This window comes from Protopterus annectens, chromosome 11.part0, assembly GCF_019279795.1.
Source record: "Protopterus annectens isolate FY-2018-M chromosome 11.part0, PAN1.0, whole genome shotgun sequence".
Lineage (NCBI taxonomy): Eukaryota > Metazoa > Chordata > Ceratodontiformes > Protopteridae > Protopterus > Protopterus annectens.
This window is the reverse complement of record NC_056745.1, coordinates 400436846-400455187: the sequence shown is the minus strand read 5'-3', so window position 1 is coordinate 400455187 and position 18342 is coordinate 400436846. Positions and strand designations below refer to the sequence as shown.

Below are 18342 nucleotides of genomic sequence, written 5' to 3'. Positions count from 1 at the left end.
GCAGTAGGCCCATCAGAATGAGGCCTGGTAATGCCTTGTATGTCTTTTAACCCAGGCATAGATCTCCCTCAACAGACTGCAGTAGACGGAATATAACGATATGGCTTTGAGGCAGTCTGCACAGGACATCATACATACTTCCTGTATTGTGGACATTCCAGTTGTTGGATGCACCTGGTTAGGTACATACCAAAGGGGGCACTGTACTCAATGATAGGTTTAATAAATGCTGAATACAGTGGAACAGTGATTTCCTTGGACCTAGACCCTATACCTTTGTTTATAAGTTGCGCTACATAGAATGATTTCCTCACTAATGTAGACACATGATGGTCAAAGGCTAGATTACTGTCTATGTGTGTCTGCAAGTTTCTGACTGCTGGGTCATCTCTTAGGGGTGTGTTGTCAACATGATAGTTACCATGCATGGATGACTTTCAGAAGGATAATATTTTGCATTTCTTGGCATTTACTTTTACTCCATGGCTCTGACACAAGTTATTTGTTTGTGTCTGCCCTTTCTGGAGAATGTTAGTGTTGATAGGGGGATTCTTTGACTACTACTAATTTGCAATCGTCTGCATATTTTAAATATGTTGTGGTAAATCCATGCTCAGGCACATACATGCAGATAATCTGAACCTTTTCTTCACATTCCATCCAAAGCTGTTGTCAGATTATTCCAGAATTATTAATGGTTGACTAAGCATGTTATCATGGCCTGTCTGCATAATTATCCTCCAAAGTCGTTCTACCTTACAGACCTACACTTTTGATATGAGTGTATCATACCAGTCAAATAAAACCATTTTATGACCTACAGACAACAATACTATCTGAATTGTAACTGTCCATTCTGACAGCCTCTAGTAGCATGGTATACAGCTGTGTCACAAGTCTGCTTTTTAAGAACAAAGTGATGTATGTCATAAATCATATTTTAATAAATTAAAGCTAGTTTTGTGTTATCATACCACTAATCATTAAAACTCGTACTTGATGGTGTTACAGCTAACTCGTATCTCTTTGTTTTTTGTAGGCCCTTGTTTTCCTGATCATCGGCATATTCTTCATGATGGGCAGCTTAACCCTTATCGTGCTGGACTGGGTTCACAGCTCTTCTAGTCATGGTGGCCATTAACATATGGAGTTCTACACAACAGTATGTCTTCAACTGGAAGCATTCAGTGGCATCCTCCATTACTACTGCCCACCTGCAGACTTCAGAAATGCCTTAGCACACATCTTTCTTGGTCTTAAAACTGCATGTTTCCAACGACTGTAAAATAAGCAAGATGGAATGCTACAGTATTATTTCTTACCAAAGGATGTTTTAACTTCTGTTTTTGACAACAGACATTTCATTAATTTGAAATTAGGATGTGTGTGCTGGGGAAAATACTGCAGTGCTTCAGATGCACTGATATTGTAACTGCTGTATAGTCATAGAAAAAAATTAACAAAAATTACAGTCTTTGTCTTTGGACATGGAAGGAGGATCCCTATTGGTCAGCGCATGTGCAGAAACCTTTCCAGCTAAGGTCCGTGGGCACATCCTTCAATATGCACTGTGTGCAGTATTTATATTTCTTTAGCTCAGCAACAAACTGAAGTATATCTTTATATATGTATAACATGACAGATGGTTCATTCATTGCTGGACAACATTTATATACAGAAAAATGAGCTAATAGCCTTGACTGGAACAGTAGACTGGGGTTTACTTTTTTTCCAGAATTGGCATGTTAAGCACTATGTTTTTGACCCTATTTGGGGTGACTTTCTTTTTTCTTAGTTACAGGAAATTACTTTGTTGTAAATTAATTTTTCTATCTTAAGAGACAGACCTCATGATCTTTAGTTATGTCACCGAACAAAGAGTTCCATGTAGTTCTGAGATTGCTTTCACTTATTGATCAGAAAAGGGAATTAACCAGCAAGCTACTGGCAATAATATGCAAAACATGTTTTTAGACTGCTGTATCAGTCCATGATATAACATTTATTAGAAAAAGAGAACACATAATTGATACAGAGTCGTCTGTGCTTAATACTGGTTGTACCTCAATTTAATTTGTTCAGAGGAAGCAAAGTTCTGTTGTAGAAGTTTTGTGAGTCTTTCTTTTTTTGTTAGTTGCAAAGTCTGGGAATATCTACTGCCTGTTCAAATACCTGACTGCTTGAATCGGTCATTATAGCTTCCCTGCTGCTAGAACTGTCAGAACAGAAAAGGTTATCTAAAACTTACCTTCTTAAAGATATAAGATAACCTGGAATACAGCTCACAGGAACAGTTTAATGCTGACTTGGGGTGTCGAGAAACACCTCATTAAAATCAGGATATCGTCAGACTTGTTTGTGTTTATCTGTTGTGTAAATTACATCAGTGCTACTCATATTTTATATTTGTTGTTTTATATCTAACATTATAACACTTCTTTGAAAGCATGTTCAAAGTATGATGTGTGAGTGAGTATAGAGCTTTGGGTTACGTTCTTGTTTCAAGTGCTTTTTTTATTAAATGTGCTTTAAAAAGTCTGTAGTTCTTCTCTTCTGTGAAAAAGGACGGTTGTGGTGTAGCGTGATAATGCTGTAACTTACAGTACTCATTAACAACGCATGAAAACCATGAGTCTCAAAACAGATTTTTCCATTAGTACTTGTGCATGTCTAACAACTTGTCTTGGACTAACAATGCTAGATCTTGCTAAAAACTTCAAAGCAATACAAAACAAGAAAACATAAATTATTACAACTCAGGTTTCTTTTTTCAACAAAATATATTGTAAAGAAATGTTACTGCTGACACTTAGTCCTACCGAAAGGAAAGACAGCTTCACCCTGGGTAACATGGCTCTCAACATCTTAACTCAAGAATCAGGAGCAAAGCAAAAATAATGAGGTGGCAAAGTCCAAACTCAGGAGCAATTGTAATTATTACTTTAATTCACTAATAAAACTACAAATTTTACACTGACATGCATTTTCTGAAAAATGAGTAGTATGAAGCGCTAACGTCTGGCATTATTGAGTGTGATCTGTAATAGTTTAACAGAAAATAAACAAAATGAGGGACAATGAAAACTATGATGAAAAATCAAGGAAATTCTGCAAAAGCAGAGAGTTAAGAACTAACAGGCAACTGAAAAAAGTGATTTGTTGATGTGTTTTAAAAGGTTTTATATATATATATATATATATATATATATATATATATATATATATATATATATATATATATATATATATATATATATATATATATATATATGTGTGTGTGTGTGTGTGTGTGTGTGTGTGTGTTGTTGTTGAGTCTTTTGGCTTTTCCCGGTTAGGGGTCGCCACAGCGGAACTCCGTTCCGCTAATGATTGGCAGTAGATTTTTACTTGACGAGTTGCCGGCCCTGATGCACAACCTTCAACGAAGGTACGCCCATTCACGCATGTCTCCACACAGAAGACGCTCTAGCTGAGAATCGAACAGGACGTCTTACTATGATTGGACAACACTACCGCAGCACCACCACCGCAGTGTGTGTGTGTGTGTGTGTGTGTGTGTGTGTGTGTGTGTGTGTGTGTGTGTGTGTATCAGTATCTTCTACAGTGATAGTAAATTACCTAAACTTTTATAATTTATAATAATTTTGATATAACAGCTGCTGTAGAATTCCTCTTTAGAGACTGTTCCGGTCTGAGCAGTAAGATATCAGTGTAACTATATTGCAGTTGTAATGTATTACACAGCAGGTACAGGGCTGTTTCACTGCATAGTGGTCATCTACACCATAGTTACCTCTCAGCTGTACAGATTTTTGCCTCATATTTTTGGTAAATTTTTCATAAAATTGTAGTTTTGTAGAAAATTACTGGCAAATCATTAAAGATTGAAGTTAGACAATGATGACAGACATTTCAGTTTCAGACTCCATACTCTTCAGATAATTGATGCTAATGCAAAACCTGTTATTCTATCAACTTTCTAGGTTTTTAAGAGCAGTATTTAAACATTTCCCTATTTTTGGGCCTTTGTCTCACCTTTATTCATGGCTTTGTCCAGATTTCTTGCTGTAAGAGGTTGAGAAGTATGGTTCCACTGTAATTAATGCACAGGCAGTAACAGTGTGCAGTGGTCACACAAGTCACAGGTTCCTTTTTCAATTGGGTTCTCGGCTCTGGGTGTGGTGTGTGGAGTTTTCATGTTCTCCCTGTGGGTTTTTCCTCCGGGTACGGTTTCCTCCCACATTCAAAGACATGCATCATCTGACATGCTTCTCCCGGCCTCCCTGAAAAAAACAGGCTCTGTGGAACCTAGTCGGACTTTCCCGGTCAACAAATGATAAATAAATAAATAAATAAAATAAATTACTTTGTTTGCCAGTTATCTATGCTCTGCTGTTTCACTGACGGAGAGCTGACCTGCACTGTTATGGCTGTCGCAGGCCACATGGATGGATATCAACAACACAAAGACATCTAGACTGAAACTGCCAGTACTGAAACTTAGACAAATAAAGGCATGTGGCCTTAATATGCCCCACTGGTTGTGAAAACCTATAAAAATGCTTACTCAGTAACAAGAAGAAACGGTGGCAACAAAGCACAGTATACACTTACTTTTCAGACAAGTGCTGTGAGCTCTTGACTAATTACTAAGAAATGTAACCTAAGTGGAAAATGGTAGTACAGTGTGATTAAATGTTTATACAAATGATTAACATGCCTGATTCAGAAGATGGCATTGGAGTTTAGTGAGTCTGGTCACTGATCTACAGCTAATTTGGTTATTGTGTCTTGGTAATTCAGAAAGAGTGCTGTCAATGGGACTATCGTGAATTATTAATCACTGAGCTTGGAATACTTTGCTAAGCTGCAGAGTGGCTCAGTGTAGCTGCCTCTCATTCTGAGAACTGTTGCTCCAAGTTACATGATTTGCAGCTAGTATCAAATTGGAAGTAACAGACATATGGGGTACCTGCATAGGTCAGCAACAGCAACATCATGCATTCATTTATGGTGCATTAATTAGTAAATCGGACATATCTGTGTGCTGACCACACGGATATTTCTTCTTTACTAATCAGAAATATGTGTGTATTGACCACTTTGCTGAACTTCAGGACTGCCCACTCTGCTGTTTAACATTGCCTAAATCCTTTCCTGAATCACATAGAGGGTCTACAGGGCTTGTTTGGAATAAATAGCCATGATGGATCTCAACATGGCAATCACTACCCAGCCTAAATATATGTAGTAAAGGATGTTAATATCTCTTATAAAGGAAGATAGGAAAGTATTGAATAATGTACTTAAAACAGACAATGCATGGCCATGGTGATGGTGGATGTAGAAAATACAAAGGTCAGCATGTAAAAAATCCCATCCTATGTATTGAACATGCGCAATACACTAAACAAAATGTTGAATTCCAAGGTGTGGGAATATCATACAATTTCCATGCCAGCAAGATAACTCAATGCAAGACACCAGGACATGGCTATGTACCACATAAAATGGAAACTGATACCTGTCGGATTAAGTGATAAATACTTGTGCACAATGCCATGGTTAAGAAGTAACACACCAAAGCTAGAACTGAGGCCAGAGCTTGATGTGCATCCCACACATCAGTCAAGATCAGTGGCACAATATCAAGGAAAGGGCATATTCCCCAACCCTGCAAATTTTCCAGTCTCACACACCTGTTGACCATCTCCTTAGTTGACCAAACTTTGTTGACTAAACAGTTATTTATCAACTGCTGTCAACATAATTCAGTGGTCCCATATATGGGTATATTTTTCAAAAGAAACAGTGGATGGAGCAGCCAGAAGGAGCTTGTGTCAGCAAATATATCCACAATGGAGAAAACAGCACCAAAAATATCCATAAATAAGGCTTTATTCTGATGTGCAGTACCACGAAACAGCAAACCAAAGTTTCACCCTAATGGGCTTATTCAGTGTATAAAAATTCCAAAATGAATGAATCTGTGTTTAAATGCAGTTTGAAACCAGTCACATGATTAGAGTTAGTGCACATTAGTAAACTGGTGCCCTGCCACTAACTCTAACCCAATACCTTACCTTAAGGAAACCCTTTCCATAACAATACCACTATTCAGAAAAATTTAGTTTCAATGTGGAAGTAGGGTTCCGTTCTACAATCCCAAAAAGAATTTAGTTGATTTTCTTTTTTGATTCACCTGATGAATGACATATTCCCATGGAATTTCACAAGACACTCGTCTCATATGTGGCCATGGTCAGACAGGTAAGGCCTGCCACAGGTGGGTCACTGTTAAGTGTGACAGGGCCCATAAGTATCCTTGCACCATTGCTGAAGCTGACACAGTGGCACTGATGTTGGCATCCCAGCTAGCAGGGATGCAGGAGACATATATCATATATGGAATACCAATATGTCTATACCTTTATGAGTCCAAATGGGCATATTTATATATATTTCCATTGTCTTCTGCTTATATGTGACAGACTCTCCTGCAAGTACTCGGCAACCCCCTTACACATCTCACAATTGTGTCAGCCAGATGTGTGTGCTGTATAGTACAAGTGTGTATGTGTGTGTGTGTGTGTGTGTGTGTGTGTGTGTGTGTGTGTGTGTGTGTGTGTGTGTGTGTGTGTGTGTGTGTGTGTGTATATGTTGCTGTGTGCATGCATGTGTGATCATGCATACACATGCATGTATACATCTCTAAGTATTTCCTAGTCTTTGAAGGGTAGCTTCAATGTATATGATCTACTCTTTGGGTACATGTTGTCCAACTCATGAAACTGATGTGGCACCATTTAGGGCTGCCTTGTGTTGTGATCCACATGCCTTGTAAGTGTATGTTCTGTATGTGTGCTTTGTGTTTTGTTTCAGCATGTATATCTGAATGTACTGGTGTTCTGCTTGTGTTTTGTACAAGCTGAAATTCCTTTCTGGGACTAGAGGTGCTGGTTATGGAACAGATGTTAACAGTGGATCTCAGCCTAGAATTACGAAGTTACCAATTAAGGGTCTAACAAGCCTTCTGAGGGCACAGTTTAGGTGCCTTGATAATATTTTGACCAATCAGGGCACTGCTTAGCAGTCTGGCAGGACCTTAGAGTACAGTTACTGCTCCTCCATTTTTAGAATGGTCAGTTGAGATTGTTTGAACACCTTGTGCAGATGCACTCTGGGCATCTCCTGTAAGAGATTTACGAGGCACAGCCCACTGGGAGGTGGCTCTGGTGCAGGTCACATTAGAGGTGTTATGTCTATCAGCTTACATAGGAATCCCTGAGGGTCTCACAGAATGATATGGAGACTGTTGCTGCGGGTAATGCAGTCTAGTCTACAGTGCTCAGCCTGCTACCACTGCAAACCTCACAAGGACAAGTAGTTAAGAAAATGATAATGCTGATGAGAAGGGGGAGGACACAGCTTCAGACATACACTGCATTGCAGTAGGCCTCACATTGGTTGAGGTCATCCAGATGATGACCAGTTATGTGTGAGGTGGACTTTCAGCATGTCTGTGGTGGATGTTGATAAACATGAGCTGTGTTATAAACTCCTTCACTGGTGATAACAAATTTGAGGGAGAGATTCCCGTATGACATTCACCACCGCAGGAATGCATTAAGTCTGGGGTGTGCCCAGTGGCTGTTATGGGAGATTGGGCTTGCATCTTTGCTGCTGCTAGTGCGTTGCCCAGCTTACATGATCTGCTCATCAGAAATAGGCAACTATTAATAGAATCATCTAGGAGTAGACATGTATGGGGCACATAGGGTGTGATGCTGCTGAAAGGCACAGTTGTGAACTGTTGCAAGCATGCATAATTCAAGCCAGCCATTGGCCAAACTCATAACCTGGTGAATTGCATTGGTGGTTCATCATATACCTGGTTCATTTCCATCTCTAATTTAGAGCTGCACTCATTGTCACTGGTAATAATATGCAGGTTATGCAAGCCAGTTATATTCACTGACTGATGTGTGTGTGCTGTCGCCTACATGCAGGTGATGCTTGTATCTCTGTATAGTTTTATAATTAGGTATTTGTGAGGTAATGTCTGACTCATTGTGCATAAGGACACAGAATAGTTAGCACTGACATGGCAACACCCTGATGTGCATGTGTTATGTTTATCTGGGTACATTATGCACATATGCTTGGTGACGGCTCACAAGTATGTGCCATTTGAGGGACCGTTGCCTACACTTAGGGAAACTGTGCCCACTAGGCTATAAATGAAGCAGATGGGTCACCTCCATATTTTTCACTGCTGTCATCCTGCCTCCAGGCGTTGATATCCCAATCCATTCTACAGTTGGACATGCTAGTGCCTGTATTTGAAATCCATTATATTTTTATATTATGAGGCTATACAGTACTGTACACATGGAACATCTTAATGGCTTTCTCTGAGTAATATTGTAGTGTGCTCACTTATGAATGTAGATATTGGAATCTGTTTTTCAGCGGCCCAAGCACACTCTCCACCATGAACGAAGTTCAAATGTGACTTCATTATACTGTTCCACTGCCTCTGTTCTGGGTTGCTAAATTGGTGTCATTATCAAAGGCTGTAAAGTGCATCCAAAATCCCATGCAGAAAATGAAAGGAAAACTCTGGATATTATTCCTTTACATGTACAGGTGATGTATCATATGATGGAATGTCAGCTTATTGGCTACATATCAAGTCCCTGACTGTGTCATTTGATGAAGATAGGGTGCTGTCTGCCAAAGCCAGTGAAATAACACACAGCCAAGGTAGGGAAACAAGAACAGTCACTGAATGAATGTAAGGAAATGAGCCGTCACTGAACCAATGTAGGGGAACAGGCGCAGTTACTGAACCAATGCAGGGGAACAGGAGCAGTCACTGAGCCGATGTAGGGGGCAGGAGTAGTCACTGAACTAATGTAGGGGAACATATCCTGTCACTGAAGCAATGTAAGGGAACATGAGCCATCACAAACCAATGTAGGGGGGCATGATTCATGGCTGAACCAATGTAGGGGAACCAGAGCAGTCACTGCACCAATGCAAACATGAACAGTCTCTGAACCAATGTAGGGAAACAGGATGAGTCACTGAACCAATGTAGGGAAACAGAACGAGTCACTGAACCAATGTAGGAAAACAGGAGCCATCACTGAACCAATGTAGGGAAACAGGAGCCATCACTGACCCAATGAAGGGGAATAGGAGTGGTAACTGAACCGATGCAGGGGAACAGGACTCATCACTGAACTAATGTAAGGAAACAGGAGCAGTCACTGTACCGATGTAGGGGAATGGGTTCCTATTGAATTGTTGACAGTTTAGGTTGTTGAATGCTTAACCATCGACACCTAAGCGTCGAAAGCTTACAATAGCGAACGGCCACATCATCAAATTCTTTCCTCGGGAAAGAATTCATGTGGCCATTATCGGGGATTTGCCCATTCCCCAATGTAGAGCAATCTCGAAGTTGGTATATTTAGTTAGAGGGGCTGTGTAGGGGCGAAGCCCCCCACTATGTTTGGGTGTGTTTGTTTATTTGTTAGCTTTCGATGCTTAGGTGTCGATGTTTTAGGATTCGATAACCTAAGCTGTCGATGTTATGATATAGACGCAGGGGAATATGCACTGACATTGAGCCAGTGTAGGGAAACAGGAGCCATCACTGAACCAATGTAGGGAAACAGGAGCAGTCACTGAACCAATGTAGGGGAACAGGAGCCATCACTGAACTAATGTAGGGAAACAGGAGCAGTCACTGAACTGATGTAGGGGGAAGAGGAGCAGTCATTGAACCGATGTAGGGGAACATGCACTGTCACTGAGCCAATGTAAGGAAACAGGAGCTGTCACTGAACCAATGTAAGGGAACATGAGCCATCGCGGAACCAATGTAGGGGAAACAGAAGACATCACCAACCAATGTAGGGGAAACAGGATGAGTCACTGAACCAATGTAGGGAAACAGGAGCGGTCATTTAACCAATGTAGGGGAACAGGAGTAGTCAATGAGGGTGTATCTATGTTTGTGATGTTTGTAGGAGAGGTACTACTTACAGGGGGTCCCCATGCCATCCCTTTTACAGATGGAACATATATAGACACAATTACTCCCATGATGACATGCTGCATCACTGCGACTTATACTTATAATGGTGGTGTGTAACATGTCTATTAGGCAGCATGTCTTGTCCACATATCATTAAATCATTTTATGATCATTTTGGATTCCCAGGGTCAGCTGCATGTTATCTCATTGAGTGTGGCTGTTGGATCCCTGTCTTAATTGACTGCCAGTCAATAAATTGTCTTGTGACCTCATGCCTTGTTGCTGTTATCTGACTATTTGTATGTCAATGAGATGGCCATGTGTGATGAATTCATTTCTGAAAAGGCAATGGAGTTAACAGTTGTGCCATAGGTCATCATCATCTTCTTTTGACTGTTCCTGTTAGGGGTCGCCACAGCAGATCATCTGTTTCCATTTCTTCCTGTCCTCTGCATCTTGCTGTGTCACACCAGCCACCTGCATGTCCTCTCTCACCACATCCATAAACCTTATCTTAGGCTTTCCTCTCTTCCTGTTACCTGGTAGCTTCATCCTTAGCATCTTTTTCCCAATATACTCAGCATCCCTCCTCAGCACATGTCCAAACCAACATAATCTTGCCTCTCTGGCTTTGTCTCCAAACCAACCATAGGTGTGCATCATAAACATGTCACATTTTTGAGGTTGTAAACAGACATATTAATGATGAGTCAGTCATTTAGACTGATATGGTAGTTTATCAGATGTCATCCCTTCTGGTTTATTTGTGTGTGCAAGTGGGCCTGATGGAGCATTTATATCTATGTGAGTGCAATCTGTGGCCCCACTAATCTTGGGAACCCATCTATGGTATAAAATGCTTCCATGAAGGCATTTGCAGTTGCCTGTTAGCATGGAGAACTTTATAGGTTCTGGGGTGTTTTGCTTCATTATAGCCAAGAAAAAGCTGAGGATGTTCAACCCTGGGACACATCTACTGTGTCACCAGGCTTCTGGAAGGTTCTAAAATCAGAATACATGCATATTTTAATCTGGAGAGTTACAGAATTACCCTGCAGGATTTATCATTTTGCACATTAAACATATAGCCTGCACAAGCTCCCTGCCCAGTCTGGAGCATTCTAATTTCCCTGGTTAGAGAACTGGTTGAGTAATAACTGGCATATTGTATCTGTATTTGCTTCACTGACTCCTGCCTATCCTGTGTCGATGTATTCGTGCTATGTAGCATTCTGTCTCAAGATCTATTGTAAGTGTTGTTATTTTCAACCAAGCCTTGCATGTTCCTCTTATTGGAGTCTTGTGTAATGTGCTACTGATTGCAATCGCATGCTGTCTTGCTTCAATTGCATTTGGTGTTCTTCACCGTTCCAGGCTCTATGCAGTATGTTTTACTGAAATTGCAAACTGCTGATATGTATATATGCATGTATTTGGTATGTATTGTGCAAACTCTTTATGAGTCTGGGAATTCTGCTCCAATTTTTTATGATCCTTTTCTTTATTTTGAAATGTATAGGCTTAATCTGAGAGGCACAGTAATGCACTTACTAACACTGTCACCTCCTAGCAAGAGCTTCACCAATTTTGTTCTTTACTAGGGTGACTTCTTTGCTGAGCCTGCATATACTCCTTGTGTTCATGTGGGCTTTCTTTGTATACCTTGGTTTCCTCCTACATCCCAGACAAGCAGTAGGAAGATGAGCAACTCTGAGCTGTTTGTATAATGTGTACAGTGTGCATGTGTGATACAGAAGAAAAGCCTGGCAACATACTTCTACTCCCTCCTACTCATTCATGGAGTTGCTAGAAGAGTTAGAAGTGACTCAGTATAGTGGATTGTTGGATGGATGGCTGGTACTTCGTTCACAACCTGATAAAAACAGGTAAATATCTGTGGTAATAATGTACATCTACTGACTGACTTACTCGCTCATCCTTTTGAAATGATCAGATAATTTGTTTTCTCTGTTTCTGCTATGTTGTTTTTAAACAGTGCATCAGATTTAAGTGAGTTGGTTCTCACATCGTTAGTTGAAACATCAATAAGACATTTTATTTCTAAATTCTGTCATAATAATTGTAACTTGATTAAATGAAACCATCTCCTCTCCTGTCCTTAGTATAATTTATGAATGCACTGACATTAGAAAAGACTTGATGATATTGTATTCATTAAAACTGAACTTATATTTTAAGAGGATAGTGATCATAATTCTGTTGTCCCACAAGGGTGAGTTTTATGGTCAGTTCCATTCAACTTATTAATCTCTGACTTCCCTGTAGGAGATTGAATGTGAGTCAACAAGCTTGTTGATTAAAAATTTGGGTCAGTTCTGCATTCAGTAAAAGATCATGCAAGGAATCAAAGTCATACTACAATTTATATATGTGGTTCATGAGTAATTTTATGGATTTTGAATGTAAGCACAATAAAGGTTATTCACTTTGGAAATAAGTTGTTTTCAATATGATCTATATAATAATAATATAATACTCGGTGAAGACTATAAGATAAGGGATCTAGAAGTTATTGTAGACAACAAGTTTACTTATGATGACAATTTACATACACTCATAAGGAAATGTTACTCTGGTTCAAAGGAAACTTTCCATAATATATCAATCAGGGAAAGAAAGAACCATTCTCCCACCCTACAAAGTAATATTTTGTACCTCCACTGAATACTGTGCTGCAGCCTTCATGTGTAATAGAACCCAATCGATGAGATACCAGAATTATTTTATAAGGCAGATCAGCACAGTTAAGCTCCTGGTATATGAAGCTGGATTAATAGAGATGTGCCTAAACTCCATTAGTTATTGGCTAATAAGAGGTGATTTAGTTTTAATCCATAAATGCCTGAGAAACATTTCACTAGCAGCTACATTAGAGACCGAGTTTGGATCAAACCATGGTAGAACAAGGAATTCTGTTTTTGTGCGAATTATCAACTTTCACAACTTCTCTGAGGATTAAGACTTTGCTTGACAGAATAGATTCTCTGTGGAATGACCTACTATTACAAATAAGAGTGGTCAAACGTTTAGAAATATTTAAATGAGCATAAGGTAATTATTTTGGAAGTAAGGTTTTTACATTAGCACTGGCAGTAGGAGAAATAATGAAGTATCTATTGCGGCTTTGAGTTTAGATTACTAACACTGAACAATGAAAACTTTTGTTTTCCTTAAAGTTTTATGGTTATCATTTCAGCGGCACTCTGCAGTGACTGCAGTAGTGGAGCATTACCATCTGGGCATTGTCAGGCAGCTCTTATTACAATTCTTGACCTCCTAAACTTTCACAGTCATCACATGCATGTTCCCTGTCATACACATTACATTCCTGTACCAATAAATAACACTTATTGGATGTTTTTGTTTCCTAATACTTAAAAGGACTTTCTTCACAAAAAGTTACTTCAAATATGTGCTATTTTAAATACTACGAATGAAGATCATAGTACATTTACAAACCTATAAAATTAAATAATTAAATTGACTTAATGTTTAAAAATGCATATGATATTAATACACAATATATGAATTTAAAAATGTAAGATTGCAAAATTCCTGATTTGAAAGTTTAGACATTTCTAGTATTAAAATAATTAATGAGTCAGCTCTTGCTGTATAATTGTTTGGCTCTGGTAAACAGTAACTTTCTTTAAGCACAATTTAATGCTGATTGAATCAATAATACCAGTCTATTTACTGGAATTTAAAGTAAGTTGCCACTCTTACTATTTTTTTTCAAAAGACTCTCACAAATGTTTACCTGTAATGTCAATTCTGAGGCTATCTAAGACAAGGACATTTTCTAAAATTAGAGCAAAGAATGGAATGTTTCATAGGTTCATAGGTAGGTACTAGGCTATCAGCCCAAGGGCTTACGTAAGCCTAGCCAACAAGGTTTCCTGGTTTACGCCACCCAAGAAAGTTATTTTCCTGTGCTACTGTCGAGCAGAGACACAGAAGTGATCCCCGGGGTGTATTTCCTATTTCCCATCCACTCATCAAGATTTTTCTTGAAGAGTGCTAATAAAGAACTTTGCTTGACATAGATGGGTAGCCTGTTCCAGAGTATGGGAAGTCTCTGGGACAGGAATCTATCCTTCCAGCATGTCCTGTTTTATTGTGGTGATAAGGTTTAGGTCCCTAGAGCGTGTAGCTCAGAGGGATTGGGATTTCTTTAGGTGTAACATGTCCAACAGCCCTGGGTTTGGCATAGCTTTATATGTTAGGCAGAGATCACCTTGGAGTAGACGATATGCTACGGAGTATAGCTGGAGTTTTTTGAGGCGGTCAGTGTGGGGCATTTGTTTGAGGCCAGTAATCCTCTTTGTGAGGTACTTCTGTGGCCTTTCCAGCTGATGCAAATGTCTTGTGAGGTACATTACAAAAGGGGCGTTGTACTCTATAATGGGTCTAATGAGTGTCGAGTAGAGGGGAACAATGACCTCTTTTTTCCTGAATGATAACCCTTTTATGATGAGGTGTGCCACGTAGAAGGACTTCCTGACTACTGTGGCGATGTGACTATCAAAGGAGAGACTACTGTCCACCTGGGTCCCAAGGTCTCATCACACATTCGGTGTTAAGTAGATTGCTGCCTATGTGGTAGTTCATGGGTACAGAGTTTTTACCAAAGGGGATGACACTGCATGTTTTGGCACTGAGCTTGAGGCCATGGCTCTGACACCAGGCATCTGTCTCAGCGAGGCCCTTCTGTAGGATGTCCACATGATTTGGGGACTTGACTATGGCTCCTAGTTTGCAGTCATCTGCGAACTTCGTTAGCCAGAGGCTTTCTTTGTTAGCCTGTACTTCAGAGAAGTAGATACCAAACAGGAGAGGTCCCAGGATGAAACCCTGTGGTACTCCACTTGTCACTGCTTTGAGGTCAGATTTGGAGTCTGCAACTTTTACAGTGTGGGTTCTGTCAGTGAGCCAGTTGGCAACCCATCTTGTGATGTAGGGATTTATACCTAGTTTAGTGAGTTTAGCTATAATTCCAGAATGGGGGATGGTGTCAAAACCCTTGGTGAGGTCAAGATAGGCTGTGTGAACCACCTTACCCTCATCTACGGCTTTGGTGACTGCCTCAAAGAAGTCGATCAGGTTCAGGAGGCACGATCTGCCTTTCACAAACCTGAGCTGGATGGGATCCAGAGTTTGGAGGTTACCAATGTCTTTGTTTATGAGTTCCATGATGATACATTCCATGGTCTTGCAGACCAGGCTCATCAGGCTAATAGGTCGATAGTTTCCGGGATCAGTGGTGGCACCCCCTTTGTGGAATGGGATAACTGTTGCTGTGCGCCATTCAGTGGGCACAAAGCCTGATGCGAGGCTATTATTGAACATGGTGCTTAAGTGGGGAGCCAGTTCGTTCTGAAGTTTATGTAAAACACAGCCTGGGATGTTAGTCATTAGTGTTTTGCTAGGATTCAAAAAATAGGAGTGTTGAAAAATTGGGGTCTATATTAGATCATCGAAACGGCAGAATTTTGAATGATCTAATATCAAACCCAATATCGTTAACTCTGAAAACAGCGAAGCTGCACAAAACCGATTTCTTTCCTAGGGAAAGAATTTGGTTGGCCATTGTTAGGGCACGGGTGAGGTGAGTGTGCGATAGTGAGAATTTGGGGTTAGGGGCGGGTTAAGTGAGTTAGGGTTAGGGCGCGGGTGAAGTGAGTGTGCGATAGTGATGGACCTTAGGGTTAGGGTCTGGGTTATGGTAAGTGGATAGATAGTAGTGTATGTGCAGTGTAGTGTAGGGTTAGATGTAACTTTTAAATGTATGTGTGTGGATTGCTGCTTTTTAGTGTGCTTGTGGTGTGTGTGTGTTTCTCGGAACAGTAAATTTTTTCCCTGAGAAAAAAATTGCTGTTTTGAGGTTTCGATATTGTTAGGGTTCGGGTTTTGCAGTTCGACGTTACGGCATTCGATAATGAGCCGTTTTGATGATCTGATATAGACCCTAAAAATTGTTTTTGGCAGTTTATGACTATCTACATGTGTGTGTGTGTAACTAATAGTTTTATTTAAATGTCCAAAGGAGTATAGCAACTCGTGGATATAGTGATACTGTTATACAAAGTGAATTGGAATGTCACTTTTGTTTTAGTGGTGGTTATCTTAAATTTAAAAGGCTTATTTTCTAAATAAGATTTTGCAGGTAGCCATTTGAAATGTCAGGACTCGCTACAATGAGTCCTGAAATGCATAGCCTGAATGGCCGAAAGATGGGACTTACATGTAGTAAGTCTGAGATGCCATTTCTAGGGATATTCCCTTTTATCGAAGGTATGGCAATGTCAGGGTTGGTATATAGAGGTTTAGGAGATTTGGGAGGTGGGGGGGTCTTCTCCCCCCTCTAAAAGCCGCTTTAAGGAAAAGAGTGATTTTCGAGATTCACTGTTTTCTGGGTTTTAAGTCTTTTTTTCAGCATTTCTAGTGCTGACATTTCAACAGGGAGCTGATTTTGCATTTTCCTTTCTTATAGATAATTAAATAAGGGTTCCTTGCTCTCCAAACTGTAGGGATAAAAATGGCCCACCAAGAAACTTTTATTTAGACTTCTATTAAAACATTCTATAAACATCACAAGCTGGATGTCCACATTTGAAGTAGGGCTTCATTTGCTGTTGCCTTATTCCAAGACATATTATATCCTTCCAATCATGACCAAAAGTTTGCACTACTTGGTACTATCCTAGTCATATTATGAATGTACATTAGTAACGATCCTTATCATGAACATGGCACAGTCTCACCATAGTAGTACGTATTTGATAAAATAGGATCATTGTTCCAGTAGCGGATCATCTCATCCTTCCCCACAGTGTTGCCAAAGAATCAGACTTATGCTTTCACGGGGTTTAATTGAACGTGTTTTAGATAAGCACATTCCTTTTGTTCTTTAACAGAATAGTGGGTCTGTTTTAGCTACATAGCACAGAATTACCCTTCAGTAATTTTTTTTTTCTGGCACTGTCTACAAATTCAGTCTGCAAATCTTTTGCAACTGCTAAATGGTCTCAAAAGACATTGATAGATATGACAGTTACTGGTAGTGGTAGAGACGACTAGGTATTAGTGTTTTCCTTATGTAATTTGTCTGTTCATTTTTTATTTTATTTTACATATCTCTTTCAGGAGTGTTTTTGTATATTTCATTTTCTTCTGCCCCCCCCCCCCCATACACACATTAGGGCTGTCCACTCATGGGTGGGAACATTTGATCTAGGTGATTTGATCTTTTTTTATCTTATTGACTAATGTTGTTGCTACATAGTAACTACAGGTAAAATGGAAAAAGGGGGGAGAGGTTGCTGATGATTATTTTTTTTCTGGTAATAGTTGCATGCCTTTGTTTGGCAGTGGGTATTTTATGAGAGAAGAGTACATTTATATTATATTAAGGTTGGATTGGAAAGATGAACATTTGCTGGCAGCATCCTTATATCATTTTGCTAGAAGTTGTTATGGGTTATTTGGTCCCTTACTGCTGAACTTCATCCAAAAGACCATGATATGGGCTACAACATCACATCATTTGAGGGTGTCTGACTGTTATTTAGATTTTCCCAAAAGACTGAAGTCACCTATGGCTTATCACAATTTATATTATCAAGTAATTGCAGCAATGATCCTTCTATCCAAGTATCTGTGGTCCTGAGGAGAAACCTCACACAATTTAATTTTTTTATTTGGGTGAATTCAATTACCGTACCTTGATGCAGATGGAGGCCCTCTGCACCCCATGTTTAATTATAATGATTTCCAAAGTTGCAGAATTTTGGGGAAAGTTAATTTTCAATGCTTGAAAGGTCAAAATGATCAGCTACTCCAAATCAACCTGAATTCAGTAAAAGAGCTGTTGAAGTTATTGCGGTTTTCTGACATTTGCACATATATTAATCAGGCTGCACTTTCACTCCCCACAATGACTATTTAGTTCTTTAACCAGTCCTTAGCTTAGCAATGTTGCTTAGTCACTCATTCATAGGTTCATAGGTAGGTACTAGGCTATCTGCCCGAAGGCATTTATAAGCCTAGCCAGAATGTGTTGGCTTTCACCGCCCCCTTAGATTAGTTCCCTGTGCCTCTGTCCAGCAGAGCCATTGAAGTGATCCCCGGGGTAAACTTTCTGTTTCCCATCCACTCGTCAAGGTTTCTCTTCAAGGGAGTCAGCAAGGAGCTTTGCCTAATGTAGACTGAAATCTTGTTCCAGAGCATGGGAAGTGTCTGGGACAGGAATCTATCCCTCCAGCACATCCTAT

General features: G+C 39.8%; 1 protein-coding gene across 1 annotated transcript in view; it reads left to right on the top strand.

Annotated features, from left to right (window-relative positions):
- The window catches only part of LOC122815416 (sodium-coupled neutral amino acid transporter 2-like), a 40176-nt gene extending 37638 nt beyond the window's left edge, over positions 1–2538 (top strand). The window contains exon 3 of the mRNA XM_044087892.1: positions 1040–2538. Coding sequence (XP_043943827.1) covers positions 1040–1141 — 102 coding nt within the window. The 3' untranslated portion in view covers positions 1142–2538. The remainder of the gene's footprint in view (positions 1–1039) is intronic.
- Positions 2539–18342: the final 15804 nt, after the last annotated feature.